The sequence below is a fragment of the Ranitomeya variabilis genome, chromosome 4 (assembly GCF_051348905.1).
Source record: "Ranitomeya variabilis isolate aRanVar5 chromosome 4, aRanVar5.hap1, whole genome shotgun sequence".
In the NCBI taxonomy this organism is placed as follows: Eukaryota; Metazoa; Chordata; class Amphibia; order Anura; family Dendrobatidae; genus Ranitomeya; species Ranitomeya variabilis.
The window spans coordinates 385,817,830-385,835,578 of NC_135235.1; the positions used below are offsets into that span (position 1 = coordinate 385,817,830).

Below are 17,749 nucleotides of genomic sequence, written 5' to 3' on the forward strand. Positions count from 1 at the left end.
TTTGTCAGTAAACCGCTTGATGAGTCGGCCCCATCGTGCATCAGGTGAATGATTGAAATGCAAAATGAACTGCTTAGGCCGACAAGGGACAAAAGTCTTACTACATGGAAGACTTACTTTCTCTTACACAAATTAAATCTATAACTATGGTACTCTGTTAATAGCTGCAATATAGGAGAGACCTCAATTTCTTTTTTCCTTTTAAGGGAATGTCACCCCATTTTAGGCCTATAAGCTAAGGCCACCGGCATCAGTGGCTTATCTACAGTATTCTGTAATGCTGTAGATAAGCCCCCAATGTAACCTGAAAGATAAGAAAAGCAGGTTATATTATACTCACCCAGGGGCGGTCCCCGAAGCGGTCCGGTCCAATGGGTGTCGCAGTCCGGCGCCTGTTATCTTCATAGGATCACGTCCTCTTCTTTGCTTCCTGTCGCGGCTCCGGCGCAGGCGTACTTAGTCTGAACTGTTGAGGGCAGAGCAAAGTACTGCAGTGCGCAGGCACTGGGCCTCTCTGACCTTTCCCGACGCCTGTGCACTGCAGTACTTTGCTCTGCCCTCAACAGGGCAGACAAAGTACGCCTGCGCCAGAGCCACACCAGGAAGCAAAGAAGAGGACGTCATCGTATGAAGATGGGAAGCGCCGGACCCAGACCGCGAAGCCCCTGGGTGAGTATAATCTAACCTCTCTTTCTCATCTTTCAGGTTACATCGGGGGCTTATCTACAGCATTATAGAATGGTGGCCTTAGCTTATAGGCCAAAATGGGGTGACAGATTCCCTTTAATGTCAGCATTAGTGGTGCTACTAATCTAAGTTCCATGACCCTGGTATTCTACTCCCCAGCTGCTGCCTTCAGCTCTTCCCGCCACCGCTCCAGTCACTCACCGCCATCGTGTGCCAGCTACTTCTAAAGGTACCGTCACACTCAGCGACGCTGCAGCGCTATAGACAACGAGCCGATCGCTGCAGCGTCGCTGTTTAGGTCGCTGTAGAGATGTCAAACACAGCAGCTCCACAACGATGCAGGAGCGATCCTGTGACGTAACGGCGACTCATTTATCGTTCTCACAGGTCATTAGCTCCATGTAAAACATTGCTGACATCGTTGCTTTTGCTGTCAAACACGACGATACACACCGATCCGACGACCAAATTAAGTTCTGGACTTCTAGCTCCGACCAGCGATATCACAGCGGGATCCAGATCGCTGCTGCGTGTCAAACACAACGAGATCGCTATCCAGGACGCTGCAACGTCACGGATCGTTGTCGTTCTTGTTGTAAAGTTGTTTAGTGTGAAGGTACCTTAAGTCCGAGGTAACGGTCACAAGCTCTCAGTGTAAGTCTATGAAAGCCTCGACCTGGCTCGCATAGACTTACATTGAGTTGTGACCTCTGCTCCGCACAGCAAACACTGGAGCAATCCAGCAGGTCACAACCTGCAGAAGACCAACTGGAGCTGTGCTGAGAAAAGATGGTAGTTCATGAAACTAAGGGCAGGGTATTTATAATATCACCACTCGAGCGCTACAATAATAATAATAAACTTGTACTGGTGCTTTCTTTTTTTTTAAAAAAAAACACAATGTCACATAGTACAACTATGACTGGCGAAAGCGACAAAAAAGACGACTCAGGATCACAACTTACCTGCCAAGTGGATGTGCGTGAGAGAACCCCGTGTAGATGAGCCTACAGCCGTGAGAAGGTTGACAGACTGATCAATCAACAAAGGACAGTGGCTGAGGTCCAGCTTAGATAGGTGAGGGCAATATCGTATGATAAGCCGAAGCGTGACATCGGAGATGTCCAGACCAGAAAGACGCAGATCCGTTAAGAAACGCAGCTTGCTTCGAGAGTCATGTCCTACACACACCAAGAAATCACAATTTTGGTAAACCATATGAGCAGGAGAGTAGGTAATTGGGCTCATGTGAGAAGGGCTGTAAGGCCCACAGTTACCTGGCTTCTCAGCTGGTGGGGCGAGCAAATCTCTTATCTGTGAGTCTTTAATTCCCACACCCCAGCGTAAATCCAGAGTTCTCAGGAGCGGACAGCTGGAGCTACCGAGAGCAGAGACGGCAGACCAGGAGCACCCGGCCACGATAAGTTCTTTCAAGGCTGGGAGAAAACAGTTAATGAATACAGATCAGAGTCCGAGACATTCCAAAAAAAGTTTTGAAGAAAAGATTTTCTTCAAAGGAAGATCCCCCTTTCTCCTCTGAGACTACGTTGCCACGATGAGTATTTGATGTTGCGGAATCTCTGCATAATTAAACTAAATAAGATTATGGCTGGGCTTTTTTTATAGCATTTTTTCAGCTGCGCTTTTTGTCATGTGTTACAAAAACTGCTTAGTTTTTTATACGATGTGGTATTTGACTTTGATAAAATTATTGCTCGAGTCATGTGCGGGATTACATGTATTTTAGTACATTATCACTGTGGAAACCCACTAAAAACACATATGCGTTTTTTTCTGCAGATTGTTCTCATCTCATTAAAGTCTATGAAGAAAATCCACATATAAGACATTTACTGCAAGAGAAATTGGCATGTTGTAGGTTACAAGCACGCACTGCAGGTCAGTTACCCAACGTAAAAAAAGCACAGTTTTCTGTAAGCACAGGTTTCTGTAAGTCCCACCCACTTGTCTAGAACTGTAAGATGCAGGAACTTTGCCTTAACTCCTTTTAAACGTTGAATCAAGTGCAAATGATAAAAATCTCAAACCAATCCCCACCAAGAAATACAGGTTCATTGGCTTAGTCACGTCCTTTACGGAATATCCGCAGTATGCAGAGAACAGAGGTCTGCTGCTCAACTGTTTATCTCCCATAGAAGTGAATGTAATGCCCCAGTCCCCTAAACATATGCCCTGCATGTAAATCCAGAGGTGGGACTTCCATCTATCAAAAACGTAGGATGTATACAATGAATGTGTCATACACATCTCAGCTGAGAGTACCACTTTAACGCAAAATTAACAAAATCACTATTTGATGGCTATTTACAGTAGTAAAATAGAACTCACCTGGTAACCTGTTCACTAGCCATGTCAGCTGCTTCTTTGATACGTTTGTCCAACTAAGGTCAAGCAGTATAGGCTGCCTTTTTATGATACCACTAAGTGCCTGTGGCATGAGAGACTTGCAGCGGCTCATATCAATCCTGGACCAAAGGCGTTTATCACAACCCCTTAAAAAAAAAAATCAAAAAGCTTTCATCAATAAACAATGTTGTATGCAAGAGAAAAAAAAAAAAAAAAAAGAAGTTGGCTTCCGTCCGTGCTCTGAACCCTTGCTGAAGGCAAGGTGTCTGCGGAACATTATTTCAGACAGTCACTACAGAGACGTAGAAAACACCCATATGACAGTACCATTATTACAATGCAAAAGCAACAGAATAGGGGGCTCATTAATTAGCAATAGCTTTTCAGTTTCCGGCTACAGACCTGTCACATTATTCCACTTTTATACCCTTTCCAAAGACAAAATTTGAAATGATTAAGCCAATTTTATTTATTTATCAAGCCAATGTTTGTGTCATGGTTAGCTGGGTACAGTTTTGAGATAGGGGATGAAAGATGTAGGTAAACAAAAAAAGTGTTGCACACAACTTAACCCCCTAGTTTTCTCATTGTGTTTTTCTGAAAGCCATATTTTTCAGGAGGTAGAGATAAAAAAAAAAATAATGTTGTCACCATTTTGATGTACATATAATTTAGAGTTTTTTGGCGACACTAGAATTTATTTTTATCTAACAAGGTTTAATATTTATTATAATGTGTACGATTAATCTACCAGTCAATACTATAATGACAATTTTAAAAAATAATATCTTTAAATGTTTTACTACTTTAGAAAAAAACAAACCTTAAGAACACTTTTTTGGTGGTCATTTTTTGATACCTTTTCTCTTTTTCCAAAGATAGGGCTGTGGCCTGAGGACACACTGTAGTTTTCACTGGTGTTTTTTTGGGTGCACACAAGTGATCACTTATTATTCATTTTTTGTAATAGGATGAAGAAAAAGCAGTAACTTTAAAAAAAAATATTTGGTATAATTCACATTACGCTTATTCTGTAGCTTGATACTACTTTTGAACAATAAGGCTAAGTTCACACTGGGCATTTTCTGCAGCAAAACCTGATTTCTTGTCAGGAAAGAAACTGTGGCAAAAATGCATTCTTTGGTACGTTTTTTGGGCTAACTTGTGTCTCTTTGTGCATGCTAAGTAAGTTGAGTTCCCCCAGAGCAAAAAATAAGTAAAAAATACTTAATGTAGAACCCATACCTCTAGGTCACAATCGGACTGGGGAAAAAAAAAAAAAAAAAAAATCGTACAACACTTGGACACTCCGATGTGCTTTCAAAAGCCGGCAATTCAGCAGCTGCATACAGTAAAATCACAGCAGGACCCGATAGGAAAGAATATAAAGAGTATATACACATAGAATAGATAGATATAAAGATGTCAGTGTCATATACAGTTAGTACAGTGTGTGCAGCTTACTGTACATATATTTAATTATTAAAAGATTATTTTTCTGAAAAAAATGTTGTGGGCTCCTGCATAATTTTCTTAACCAGCAGAGGGAAAGCTGACAGCTGATGTTTGTAGACTGGGAAAGAGGCAATACCCCTGGAGCTTTAAAGGCTATTAATATCACCTCACAGCTGTATACGTAGCAATTACTGGCTATTAAAATGGGGATCCCCCTAAAAAATAACGTAGGGTCCCCCTATAACTAATAACCAGAAAAGGCTAGGTAGAAAGCTGTGGGCTGATATTAACAGCCTAGGAAGGGGCCATGGATGTTGCCCACCTGCCCATTCTAAAAACCATCAGCTCTCAGCCGCCCCAGAAAAGGGGTATCTATAAGATGGGGGGTTGATGTCACCTTTGTATTGTCAGGCAACATCAAGCCCACAGGTTAGTAACTGAGAGGCATCAATAAGACGCCCCCATTACTAACCCCATAGTCATATTGTATAAAAACACACCCAGAATAAAGTCCTCTAATTGAAAGAAGGACAGACTCCTTTAATAAATCTTAATTAAACCCTTACAGCATTGCCCATTCCAGTGACACCATTGTCCCCTGCAAGAAAATTAAAAAAACAAAACACAATGTCCTTCACCTGTCCGTTGTTCTGTCCCATGCCGTGTCTGGGGGATAAACAGTTTTCAGCCTGGATGGTCGCATCTTGGCCACTTGTGAATGAGCTGCTGAGAGCAAAGCATCACTGACTAGAGGTAACATCATCAAGGTTACACGTTCCCAGCCAGGCTGAACTGCGGTGACCTTGGTGAGATCCCCGCTAGCACTGTGACAAAGTCTCATGGTGCAGAGGAGAGTTCACCGTAGTGAAATCCTCCCCGTGAACTTGCCTCTGCACCATGAGACTTTTTCACGGTGCTAGCGGGGATCTCACTGACGTCACCGCAGCTCAGACTGGCTGGGAACGCAGCCTCAGTGACCTTTGGTAACCTCGATGGAGTCACTGCTAGTTACTGATGCTGAACCAGTGGTTCTCAGCCTGGACAGTTGCATCTTGGCACCGTCCAGGTTGAAAACTGTTCATCACCCAGACATGGATTGCGGCATGGGGCAGAACAACGGACACGTGAGGGATATAGTTGTTTTTTATTTTTGTTTTCTTACAGGAGACAAGGGATTCAGAGGTACTATGGCGCACTTCACAAAATAGATGCCATAATGAGAAAAGAATACTGAAGTAACATCTCAAGACATCAGCCAGGAAGTTAACCCCTTCATGACCCAGCCTATTTTGACCTTAAATGACCTGGCCGTTTTTTGCAATTCTGACCAGTGTCCCTTTATGAGGTAATTACTCAGGAACGCTTCAACGGATCCTAGCGGTTCTGAGACAGTTTTTTCGTGACATATTGGGCTTCACGATAGTGGTAAATTTAGGTCGATAATTTTTGCGTTTATTTGTGAAAAAAATGGAAATTTGGCTAAAATGTTGAATTTTTATTCTGTTAAACGAGAGAGTTATGGGACACAAAATAGTTAATAAATAACATTACCCACATATCTACTTTACATCAGCACAATTTAGCAAATTTTTTTTTGCTAGGAAGTTATAAGGGTTAAAATTTGACCAGCGATTTCTCATTTTTACAGCAAAATTCACAAAACCATTTTTTTTTTAGGTACCACCTCACATTTGAAGTCAGTTTGAGGGGTCTATATGGCACATTCAAGAAGTTTATTAAACCCTTCAGGTGCTTCACAGCAGCAGAAGCAACATGGAAGGAAAAAATGAACATTTAACTTTTTAGTCACAAAAATGATCTTTTAGCAACAATTTTTATATTTTCCCAAGGGTAAAAAGAGAAATTGGACCCCAAACGTTATTGTACAATTTGTCCTGAGTACACTGATAATGATACCCCATATGTGGGGGGGGGAACCACTGTTTGGGCGCACGACAGGGCTCGGAAGGGAAAGTGCGCCCTTTTGACTTTTTCAATGAAAAATTAGCTCTAATCGTCATGTCGCGTTTGGAGAGCCCGTGTGCCTAAACATTGGAGCTCCCCCACAAGTGACCCCATTTTGGAAACTAGACCCCCCAAGGAACTTATCTAGATGCATAGTGAGCACTTTGAACCCCCATGTGCTTCACAAATTGATCCGTAAAAATGAAAAAGTACTTTTTTTTTTTTTTTCACAAAAAATTTCTTTTAGCCTCAATTTGTTCATTTCCACATGGGCAACAGGATAAAATGGATCCTAAAATGTGTTGGGCAATTTCTCCTGAGTACACCGATACCTCATATGTGGTCACAAACCACTGTTTGTGCACACGGCAGGGCTCGGAAGGGAAGGAGCGCCATTTGACTTTTTGAATGAAAAATTAGCTCCAATTGTTAGCGGACACCATGTCACGTTTGCAGAGACCCTGTGTGCCTAAACATTGGAGTTCCCCCACATGTGACCCCATTTTGGAAACTAGACCTCCCATGGAACTAATCTAGATGTGCGGTGACCACTTTAAACCCTCCAAGTGCTTCACAGAAGTTTATAAGGCAGAGCCGTGAAAATAAAAAATTGTGGGCTAAAAAAATAATTTTTGAGGAAAGAAAAATGTTTTTTTATTTTCACAAGAGTAACAGGAGAAATTGGACAACAAAAGTTGTTGCCCAGTTTGTCCCGAGTATGCTGGTACCCCACATGTGGGGGTAAACCACTGTTTGGGCACACGTCGGGGCTCGGAAGGGAAGTAGTGACGTTTTGAAATGCAGACTTTGATGGAATGGTCTGCGGGCGTCACGTTGCATTTGCAGAGCCCCTGATGTGCCTAAATAGTAGAAACCCCCCACAAGTGACCCCATTTTGGAAACTAGACCCCCCAAGGAACTTCTCTAGATATGTGGTGAGCACTTTGAACCCCCAAATGCTTCACAGAAGTTTACAACGCAGAGCCGTGAAAATAAAAAATCATTTTTATTTCCTCAAAAATGATGTTTTAGCAAGCAATTTTTTATTTTCACAAGGGTAATAGATGAAATTGGACCCCAATAGTTGTTGCCCAGTTTGTCCCGAGTATGCTGGTACCCCATATGTGGGGGTAAACCACTGTTTGGGCGCACTTCGGGGCTCGGAATGGAGGGAGCACCATTTGAGTTTTTGAACGCAAGATTGGCTGGAATCAATGGTGGCGCCATGTTGTGTTTGGAGACCCCTGATGTGCCTAAACAGTGGAAACCCCTCAATTCTAACTCCAACACTAACCCCAACACACCCCTAACCCTAATCCCAACTCTAGCCATAAACCTAACCCCCACACACCCCTAACCATAACCCTACCCACAAGCCTAATCTTAACCCTATTTCCAACCCTAACTCTAATTCCAACCCTAGCCCTAAGGCTATGTGCCCACGTTGCGGATTCGTGTGAGATTTTTCCGCACCATTTTTGAAAAATCCGCAGGTAAAAGGCACTGCGTTTTACCTGTGGATTTACCACGGATTTCCAGTGGTTTTTGTGCGGATTTCACCTGCGGATTCCTATTGAGGAACATGTGTAAAACGCTGCGGAATCCGCACAAAGAATTGACATGCTGAGGAAAATACAACGCAGCGTTTCCACGCGGTATTTTCCGCACCATGGGCACAGCGGATTTGGTTTTCCATAGGTTTACATGGAACTGTAAACCTGTTGGAAAACAGCTACGAATCCACAGCGGCCAATCCGCTGCGGTTTCGCAGCCAAATCCGCACTGTGTGCACATAGCCTAATTCTAAGGCTATGTGCACACGCTGCGGAAAACGCTACGGATCCGCAGCTGCGGGTCCGCAGCAGTTTCCCATGAGTTTATAGTTCAATGTAAACCTATGGGAAACAAAAAACGCTGTGCACATGGTGCGGAAAAAACTGCGTGGAAACGCAGCGGTTTACATTCCGCAGCATGTCACTTCTTTCTGAGGATTCCGCAGCGGTTTTACAACTGCTCCAATAGAAAACTGCAGTTGTAAAACCGCAGTGAAATCCGCAGAAAAACCACGGTGAATAAGCGATAAATCCGCAGCGGTTTTGCACTGCGGATTTATCAAATCCGCTGCGGAAAAATCAACAGAGGACCAGAATACGTGTGCATAGCCATAGCCTAACCCTAGCCCTAGTTCTAACCCTAGTGGAAAAAAAATAAAAAAAAACATTTTCTTTATTTTATTGTTGTCCCTACCTATGGGGGTGATAAAGGGGGGGGGGGGGGGGGGGGGGGGGGTGTTCATTTACTATTTTTTTATTTTGATCACTGTGATAGGTTTTTATCACAGTGATCAAAATGTACATGGAACGAATCTGCCAGCCGATTTGGAAGATGGCGGCGCCCATGGAGGAGACGGACGGACACCGGGAAACTCGGTAAGTATGAGGGGGTGGGGTGGAGGGTGGATCGGAGCACGGAGGGAGCGGACAGGAGGACGGGGGAGCGGACAGGAGGACAGGGGAGCGGACAGGAGGACGGGGGAGCGGACAGGAGGACGGGGGAGCGGACAGGAGGACGGGGGAGCGGACAGGAGGACGGAGGGGAGCGGACCACAGAACGGAGGACTGGGGAGGAGATCGGTGGTGGTGGTGGGGGCAGATCAGGGTTTCCAGCCATGGCCGATGATATTGCAGCATTGTAATATTTCACCACTTTTCATAGGTGAATTACAAATTGCTCTGATTGGCTGTTGCACTTTCAACAGCCAATCAGAGCGATCGTAGCCACGTGGGGGCAAAGCCACCCCCCATGGGCTAAAGTACCACTCCCCGTCCCTGTAGATCGGGTGGAATTGGAGTTCACCCTTTCACCCGATCTGCAGAGACGCGATCATTCTGTGACACAGCATATGCGTCACAGGTCGGATTGGCACCGACTTTCATGACGCATACGCTGTGTCACAGGTCGGGAAGGGGTTAAAGCTTGGGTGGAGAAGGGATTTCAAAATGGACAATGACCTGAAGCATACTGCCAAAGTGGTAACAAAGTGGCTTAAGAATAACAAAGTCAATGTTTTGGAGTGGCCATTACAAAGCCCTGATCTCAATCCTATTGAAAATTTATGGGCAAAGCTGAAAAGGCAGGTGCGAGCAAGACGACCCACAAACATGGATCAGTTACACCAGTTTTGTCAGGAGGAATGGCCAAATTTCAACCAACTATTGTGAGAAGCTTGTGGAAGGATATCCCAAATGTCTGACCCAAGTCATTGTTTAAGGGCAATGGTACCAAATCCGAATGAAATGTATGTAAACTTTTGACTTTGCAGGAAGTAATAACAATGCCCTAAAACATTCTCGCTCTCTCATTATTCTGGCATTTGGTAAATAATCATAGTAATCCTAAATTACCTAAAATGGGAAAGGTTTATTATGATTTCATATCAGATATTGAGAAAAACACGCTTATGTGTCTTTTACTTGGTGTATGTAAACTTCTAATTTCAACTGTATAGCATGAGCCATCACATAGCTGCCCCCCCCTCCCCTATATTCAGTATGAGCCCACTACATACGGGCACACACTCCCATTACCGAGGCCCTCAACTCCGATCTCTCAGTATTGAGTATGAGCGCCACTTATAGAAATCCCTGCACTTGCATACCTTGGCTACTATTAATGAGATTATTAATGGTTGTCGGAGGAATGTTCTGCCACTGAAGGCACATGGACACGAAAATCATCAAGTTCCACTGCTGGCAGCTCCCTTTGTAAATGCCAACCAATGATGTTCCCAATAGAGCACGTCTGGGACTAATGCATTCAGCGTGACAGAGCCATATTTTTTTTTTTTTTTCATTTAAGTAGCTGTATGAGGGCTTTTTTTTTAAAATATATTTTTGAGGGATGAGTTGTATCTGTCAGTGGCACCATTTTGGAATACATATATTTTACTACCTAACTTTTATTAACTCTTTTTGGAGAGAGAAAGAAAAACCCCAGCAATTATGCTGTACATTTTGTTTACATTTTAAATTTTAATGTGATTCACGTGCTGCATAGTGCTCCTTCTGCAGGTCAGCCTGATTATGGCGACAGTAAACGTATGTAATAATTTATCTTTTCTTACATTTGTATATTAAAGGGAACCTGTCAGCTGATACATGTTGCCCAAACCGTGGGTCAGCATGTATCAGGCACTGTCAGTATGATCACAGCCAGGTATGTTGGTCTCTGAAATGCTGCAGCGTTTCAGAGAAAAACATGCTTTTAATCACCATTCACAGTATGGACTTGTCGTATAGGTGGGTCTTTGTCAGCTTCTCCCCGCCTGCTAACAGTGACTGACAAGTCTTGGCCTGCTTGCACGTATAGGCAGAGACTTGTCAGTCACTGCCAGCAGGCAAGGAGAAGCCACCTGGGACTCATCTGTACAACTAGTCAATAGTGCGGCAGGATCTCCGACAGATTAAAAGTATGTTTCTTTCTGAAACGCCGCAGTTTCAGAGAAAAAACATACATGGTATACATGTCTGAACACAAGGAGCTGATACGTTCCCTTTAAATTAACCATTTGAAAGAAAAATAAATAAATCCTTTATTTTTGCGTTGCCATATTCTCAGAGCCTTATGTTCTATAACTTCCCATTAATGGAGCTGAGTGACCAGATGTACTTTTTACTGATGAGCGAGCGTGCTCAGATAAGGTGTTGGGCTGACAAAGGGAATGATGCACTCTTTGCACCTTTGACAGCAGAGTACATCAGTCCAGCTCCTCCAGCGGATCACACAAGTACAAAAGATATACCGCATAATCAGCTTGATGTACATAGTCATCATGGAGCTAAAAGTGACATGCCCATGCCTGACATATCCACTGCATCGTGCACTCGGGGTTAATGACAGGTCATACTTGTGAAACTCTCACCATTTGTACCAGGCCTTGCAAACTCTCATACAGATACAAAGCTCTTTCCGGGTTAGGTACTGGAAGACTGACAGCCACACATCTTTCTGCATGGACAGGTCATCTTTACGCTGCCCAGGTACCAGTCCATTCTCCGCTTCATCATCTTCATCCTCATCCTCATCTTCTTCGTCCTCATCAGGCGGCGGAGGAAGAGGTGGGCGAATGTGATGCCTGGGATTTGGTGTAATGGCTTGCAGTTTTGGGACAATAGAAGAGGAACTGAGTTCTTTTGGGGGTCGCTGAAGGGTAACAGTGAGGTAGGAGCTCCGGTGCCAGGCACGATCAGCCTCTGAATGTTCTCGCCCGGTGGGGTGGTTTTCTTTTTCACGGGTTAGCTGTCGTCTCTTGACTCTATCTTCCCTGTTGGCGTGTGATGCCTGTGGTGTGGTTGCTGGCGGCGTTGGAGGACCAGAAGATGGGGAAGGAGGCAAGAGGAGAAGGGGTGGTGATGGGGGACTCTGACCCAAAGGAGGCCTTAAAACTTTGGCTGATAAGTGGGGGTCCTGATCACAGTTGTCCACAGCCTTTCGTTTCTGAATAAAAGGAAGGAGTATAAAAGGATAATTACAAAGTACACCAGCAGTATATAACGTATATGGTATCACAGTGGCAGTGAGACATTACTCATGAGCATTTGTCCAATACAATACAGAAATTGGATAACAATTAGGGTAAGTTCACACAGGGCGTTTTTGCTTTTTTTTTCTGCAGCAAAACCTGATCATCTTGGCAGGAAAGAAGCTGCGTCAAAAACGCAGGTTTAGGTGTGTTTTTGGTGCGCTTTTTTGTTGTGTATTTGAAGCGTTTATTGTTCTCTTTGTTCATGCTAATGTCCTTGGATTTTCAGCAGCAGAAACGCAGCAAATAATGATACCTGCTTTTTTTCAACATCCATTCAAGTCAATGGGTGAAAAAACGCAGCAAAAACACTGAAAGAAGTCCAAAAAAACGCAGCAAAGCACAAAATACTGATCAAACAAAAAACCGATGTGTGTGCATGAGATTTCTGAAATCTCATAGGCTTTGCTGGTATTGTAAAAAGCAGCTGAAAATTAGCATTAAAAAACGCCGCAAAAACGCCCTGTGTGAACTTACCCTTAAACAGGTTGTCCACTACTTTAGCACTGATAACCTAGCCTTAGGGTACCGTTACACTAAAAGACTTACCAACGATCACGACCAGCGATACGACCTGGCCGTGATCGTTGGTAAGTCGTTGTGTGGTCGCTGGGGAGCTGTCACACAGACAGCTCTCTCCAGCGACCAACGATCAGGGGAACGACTTCGGCATCGTTGAAACTGTCTTCAACGATGCCGAAGTCCCCCAGCAGCACCCAGGTAACCAGGGTAAACATTGGGTTACTAAGTGCAGGGCCGCGCTTAGTAACCCGATATTTACCCTGGTTACCATTGTAAAAGTTAAAAAAAAAAAACCAAACACTACATACTCACCTTCTGATGTCTGTCACGTCCCCCGGCGTCCACAGGGTTACGCGCTGCTGCCGAGAGCTTCCTGCACTGAATGTATCAGCGCCAGCAATAAAGCAGAGCACAGCGATGACGTCACCGCTGTGCTCTGCTTTATGGCCGGCGCTGACACAGTCAGTGCAGGAAGTTCTCGGCAGCAGCGTGTAACCCTGTGGACGCCGGGGGACGTGACAGACATCAGAAGGTGAGTATGTAGTGTTTTTTTTTACTTTTACAATGGTAACCAGGGTAAATATCGGGTTACTAAGCGCGGCCCTGCACTTAGTAACCCGATATTTACCCTGGTTACAAGTGAACACATCGCTGGATCGGCGTCACACACGACGATCCAGCGATGACAGCGGGTGATCTGACGACGAAAGAAAGTTTCAAACGATCTGCTACGACGTACGATTCTCAGCGGGGTCCCTGATCGCAGTAGCGTGTCAGACAAAGCAAGATTGTAAGTATATCGCTGGAACGTCACGGATCGTGCCGTCGTAGCGACCAAAGTGCCACTGTGAGACGGTACCCTTAGAATAGGTCATCAATATCTCATAGGTTGGGGTCTGACCCCCAGCATTCCAACCAATCAGCTGTTATCAGTGTCGGCCAGAGGTACTCACTTAGGGAGCTGGCTGTCTTTTGATAGTTGCTACCGCAGGGTACTGCACATCCACTTACTTTTGATATGAATAGGAGGTGGATGTGTAGTACCTGGCCTCGGCTACTATCAGCAGATAGCCAGCTGCACAAGTGAGTACTTCTGGCCAGCGGTCGCCGCCAACAAGACTCCGACCGATCAGACATGATGACCTACCCTAAGGATAGATCATCAATGCTAAAGTAGTGGACAAGTGGACAACCTGTTTAAAATGATAGTATCATATAGTTTTACAAGAAATGTTCATAAGAATATGGATAACTAAAAAACAAGTGAAATTCCTGTAAATAGGGGAACAGGTCATCTTGGCCACAAAGTACAATAGTGACTGCCTTCAGTGCCTCAATAGTTATGCCTAGAACTGATTGATAGAAGTAAACAGGTGATGAAGTTGTCCACGATGTGTCAGTCTGCAGGATCTTCTACAAGGAGAAACTTGTAGGAACACTACAGGGAAACCAAAATCCATGATTGTAAGGAGGAAATAAAAGTAGTGAACGAGAGAAATCTAAAAGTTTTTCGGTTTTTAATGCAAAATAAGAGAAAAAAATAGGATATATGAAAATGGGTTTTGTACCTTTTCCATTTCTTAAATCTTGAACCCCTTAAGCTGCAGCTGGGGCAATGCATATGTGATGTCAGGTGACAGGGAGGTTACAGGATTTGGTTTGAAGGCTCAGATGTTTATCTTGGCTATATCGTGCCACATATCACGAGGGTTAAGTGACCTATTATTTTTCCAAACTTTCGACACATCAGAAGCTTTCATTGGTGGGAGTCCAAATACTCAGACCCTCACAAACTGCTAAAATAATGGGGCAGACGCGCTAGCCTGAGTGGTGTGACCATTAGCTTCTGTGCAACTCTGCTCAGAAAGAGAAGCTTATGTGGACCGTTAACATATGGATATACACACATCTCAAAAGACAACTGAGGTACACTGGTGGGCGCCACGCAGTTCTAATAGTGCACAATGCACAGTATACTCACATGTGGCAAACAAAACAAAAAGCTAAAGTAGTCAAATATATGAAAAGTAAAAAAATATATATTACATTTTCATATACTGGGTGATTTAAAACAGGATAGTACAAAAGTGAGGGCCTGTAGTTAAAGTAAAATTAGTGGTAAATGGCAAATTGCTGAAAAATCAAAGCAAAAGTGGCGATATCAAAGGGAAGAAAACAATTTTTGCATTTTTGGAATTTGCAAAAATGGGGTCAGGTGTGACAGTGCGATGACGCTTTAAAAAAAATGAAAAAAAATGTAGTAAATGCGATCGGCATCGTACTTTGCATTGGGTGAAACAAAAAGAAAGCACTTGGTGTTTATGCCATGGGAAATGTCCAAAGGCTTTAGAAAAGACTGAACAGCATTTGAGTTGAACTGGCTGACTATTATGGGACTAGAGGTGCCACAGACCGTGGTATGGTGAATGAAATTCTACCAGAACGCAGGATCGGCCGAGGCGGAAACAACAATTCACTAATGTTGTGCTGGTCTGCACAATCACCAGATCTATTGCCCTGCAACTATAACATGTGGGGCTGCATCGAGGACTTCATGCATCTGAACGACCCAAGACAATGCATGACAGGAGTCCACATCCAACGATAATCTAGACAGATATCCGATATATTCTGGACAGAACTTGACTACCGCCTAGACATCCGCCACGTCACCAATGGAGACAGAAATTGTGTAGATAGTGTGTCTATTCAGGTGAATAAATTTGTGCCAAGTTCTATCGTTAGGATTACGAGGTGATCATTTTGCCCCATTCTTTTTTAATCACCCTATGCATCTTTGAATACTGAAATTGGGCATATTTTTTGCTTTAAAGTGCCGATCTCTCACCAAGTTGAGAGGTTCTGTCCCTTCATTTTAGAAAAAAATGCCAGTATAAAACTTGCAAAAATTGAACGTGTAGATATGACAATCTATGTGTCATTTAGAACAAATGAACCAAAGATAAATATAAAGTTCTAACTCTACACTTCAAGGAGATCCCATTTAAGAACTTACATTGTGCAGCAAGACTTTTTCCTGATCTGTGCTCACCTAAAAAACAAAATAGAAGATGTATGCATAAACAAGGAATACCTGACTAAAAAACAAATCGGTGAAACGGTTCCGGTTTGATACAGCATAAAAGTTAAAACCAGAAAATAAAAGGTCTTCACAGAAGCATCAAGATCAAGTTATCTAGTACAGATGAGGACATTGCAGCAATGACATGATCTGATTTGCCAGCTGGAGGTAGCAATATTGCCCACAAATGTACATGTACAAGAAATCAGTCACACAGCAAACATTTAAACCAAAGTACTGCTCTCTGTTATCAGCCATTCTGAATCAGTTTTCAGTAGCAGCGCTCTCAAATAGGATTACAGAACAGGAAGCCTAATGTGAATGGGGGTACTATTCTAGCCACATCTTTACAGCTTGTGAGGATATAAGTCACTGCATACACCATTACTAGGTTATCTAGTTACCGTAATTAGGGTTAGTGTTTTTAAAGCTCAAACACTCAGGATTGGATCACTTTTAAAAGGAGCAGCAACCAGGTAACAGATAAAGGGTTGATCAATCAAGACTGGTGTATTACATGCCAGCCTTCATGAACGCTGCAGAAAGAAGGGTGCAGCTGCCGTACTCCACCACAAAACGCGTTCTCGGTCGGCCACTTCTGTAAATGATGATGAATTTCTCAGGAGTGCTCTGTGCTGCACCTCGCTATTTACCGGCGAAGCAACGCCTACTTTCAATAAGTAAGTGGAGCTGTCCAGGACTGGGTTTAAAGCCTTAATTGTCCCAAAGATTTTGCATAATTATGAATTGTGCAAAAGATTTGTGACATCTCAAACAATTTTATGACAGAATTCTGGCAAAAACTGTTTGATGAATTGGCCCCAAAATGTTTTAGGACGTAGAGGTCAGTCCGCTCACCGTGTGCTTCCTCTGTTCGTTACATTTGGGGCATTCCCAGTAGTTGGGAAGCTCGTCACTCAGCAAGCCTTCACCGTCCATCTACGATACAGGACACAAAAGGTTAAAGCAGAGGGTTTTTGGCCTGTTACTTCTAAATGATTAAAAGTGTTTAATTCCTTAGCAATTTTCCATTTTTGGATTTTAAACACTCCCTAGATTTTAAGCGTTATTTCATTTAAGCTGATATACCCCACTTTTAATGCTATATTTTGGCAAGGAGTTCTCTATCCTGCTTTTATTTCACAAGGGGGACCCTTACAGGAGGATGCAGACGTGGCAGCCTATACCGTGTCATGGACAGAGCTGTCCAAAGCTCTCTCCCCTGAAATAACACCAGTGCCAACTCAGTGGCCCATGATACGACACCTGCCCTTGTCATTACCAGACAGGCCCCAATTCTACATTGTGTCCTCAACGCCTATCAGATGAAAGGGCATAATAGAACACGTCCACAGCTTCCCCTGCCCCTCACTACATGTATACAGCAGTCTGCCAGTCATTATTAACCAATTACCTTTTTTTTTTTACATAAAACAAAATACTCTGCTGATAGATCTGCAAGTGTTTCTTCCTAATATACTTCCACAACAAATGGCGGTGCAAACAATGGAGGTTCACTTTTAGCCTGAAAATGAGAATCTGATGATGAAGTGTCAGCCGCTGCACCGAGCAGCAAACATTCATATGGCGATTGTCTTTTGCGATATACTACACAGCAATGAAGGAGAAAAAAAAAAATCTGCCAAGTCAAAGGGAACTCTAAAAGTGGCGCGTGGCCAAACCCAAGAACCCACTGCTTCCATCCACATAATATATCAGTGACGACCCTTTCCCACCTTCCTGTAACTATCGAATGAATTATTTTGCTTTTCTTAAATGGGCTGTCTGACCGTGGCACAGAAGTCCACAATCACTCTGTGTCTGCAGACTGCTGAATAGGGGCAGCATGCAATGTGTATGCTGTCATGATTCCCCAGTACCAGCGGGCGGTCATCTGACCAAATGTCGAGATTTGCATACTTGCAGTCACGTGCCAACTCATCCAGCTTCTCTTTATTCATTTCTATGGTGAGAAGTTGAATGCATCTAGTCATCAGTCACAGAGATACAGAAGACTTTTGTATCAAGCTTGGGCTATGGCTTTTATAGATTGCCCCTCAGTGAAGAATGACTACTCACCTCTAGACAAC

The 17,749-nt window shown here is 43.5% G+C and overlaps 1 protein-coding gene across 6 annotated transcripts in view; it reads right to left on the bottom strand.

The window, feature by feature from the left end:
- KDM2A (lysine demethylase 2A) overlaps positions 1-17,749 on the bottom strand; it is a 243,392-nt gene that overhangs the window by 23,684 nt on the left and 201,959 nt on the right. For 3 of the 6 annotated variants that reach the window (XM_077250841.1, XM_077250840.1, XM_077250843.1), the window contains exons 15-21: positions 17,739-17,749; positions 16,518-16,598; positions 15,594-15,629; positions 11,396-11,970; positions 3,037-3,200; positions 1,965-2,123; positions 1,653-1,868 (exon numbers count right to left, since the gene is read on the bottom strand). The exon at positions 17,739-17,749 is cut by the window's right edge and continues 121 nt beyond it. In XM_077250841.1, coding sequence (XP_077106956.1) covers positions 1,653-1,868; positions 1,965-2,123; positions 3,037-3,200; positions 11,396-11,970; positions 15,594-15,629; positions 16,518-16,598; positions 17,739-17,749 — 1,242 coding nt within the window. The remainder of the gene's footprint in view (positions 1-1,652; positions 1,869-1,964; positions 2,124-3,036; positions 3,201-11,395; positions 11,971-15,593; positions 15,630-16,517; positions 16,599-17,738) is intronic. The other 3 variants (XM_077250846.1, XM_077250845.1, XM_077250844.1) reach the window with 2 other exon arrangements.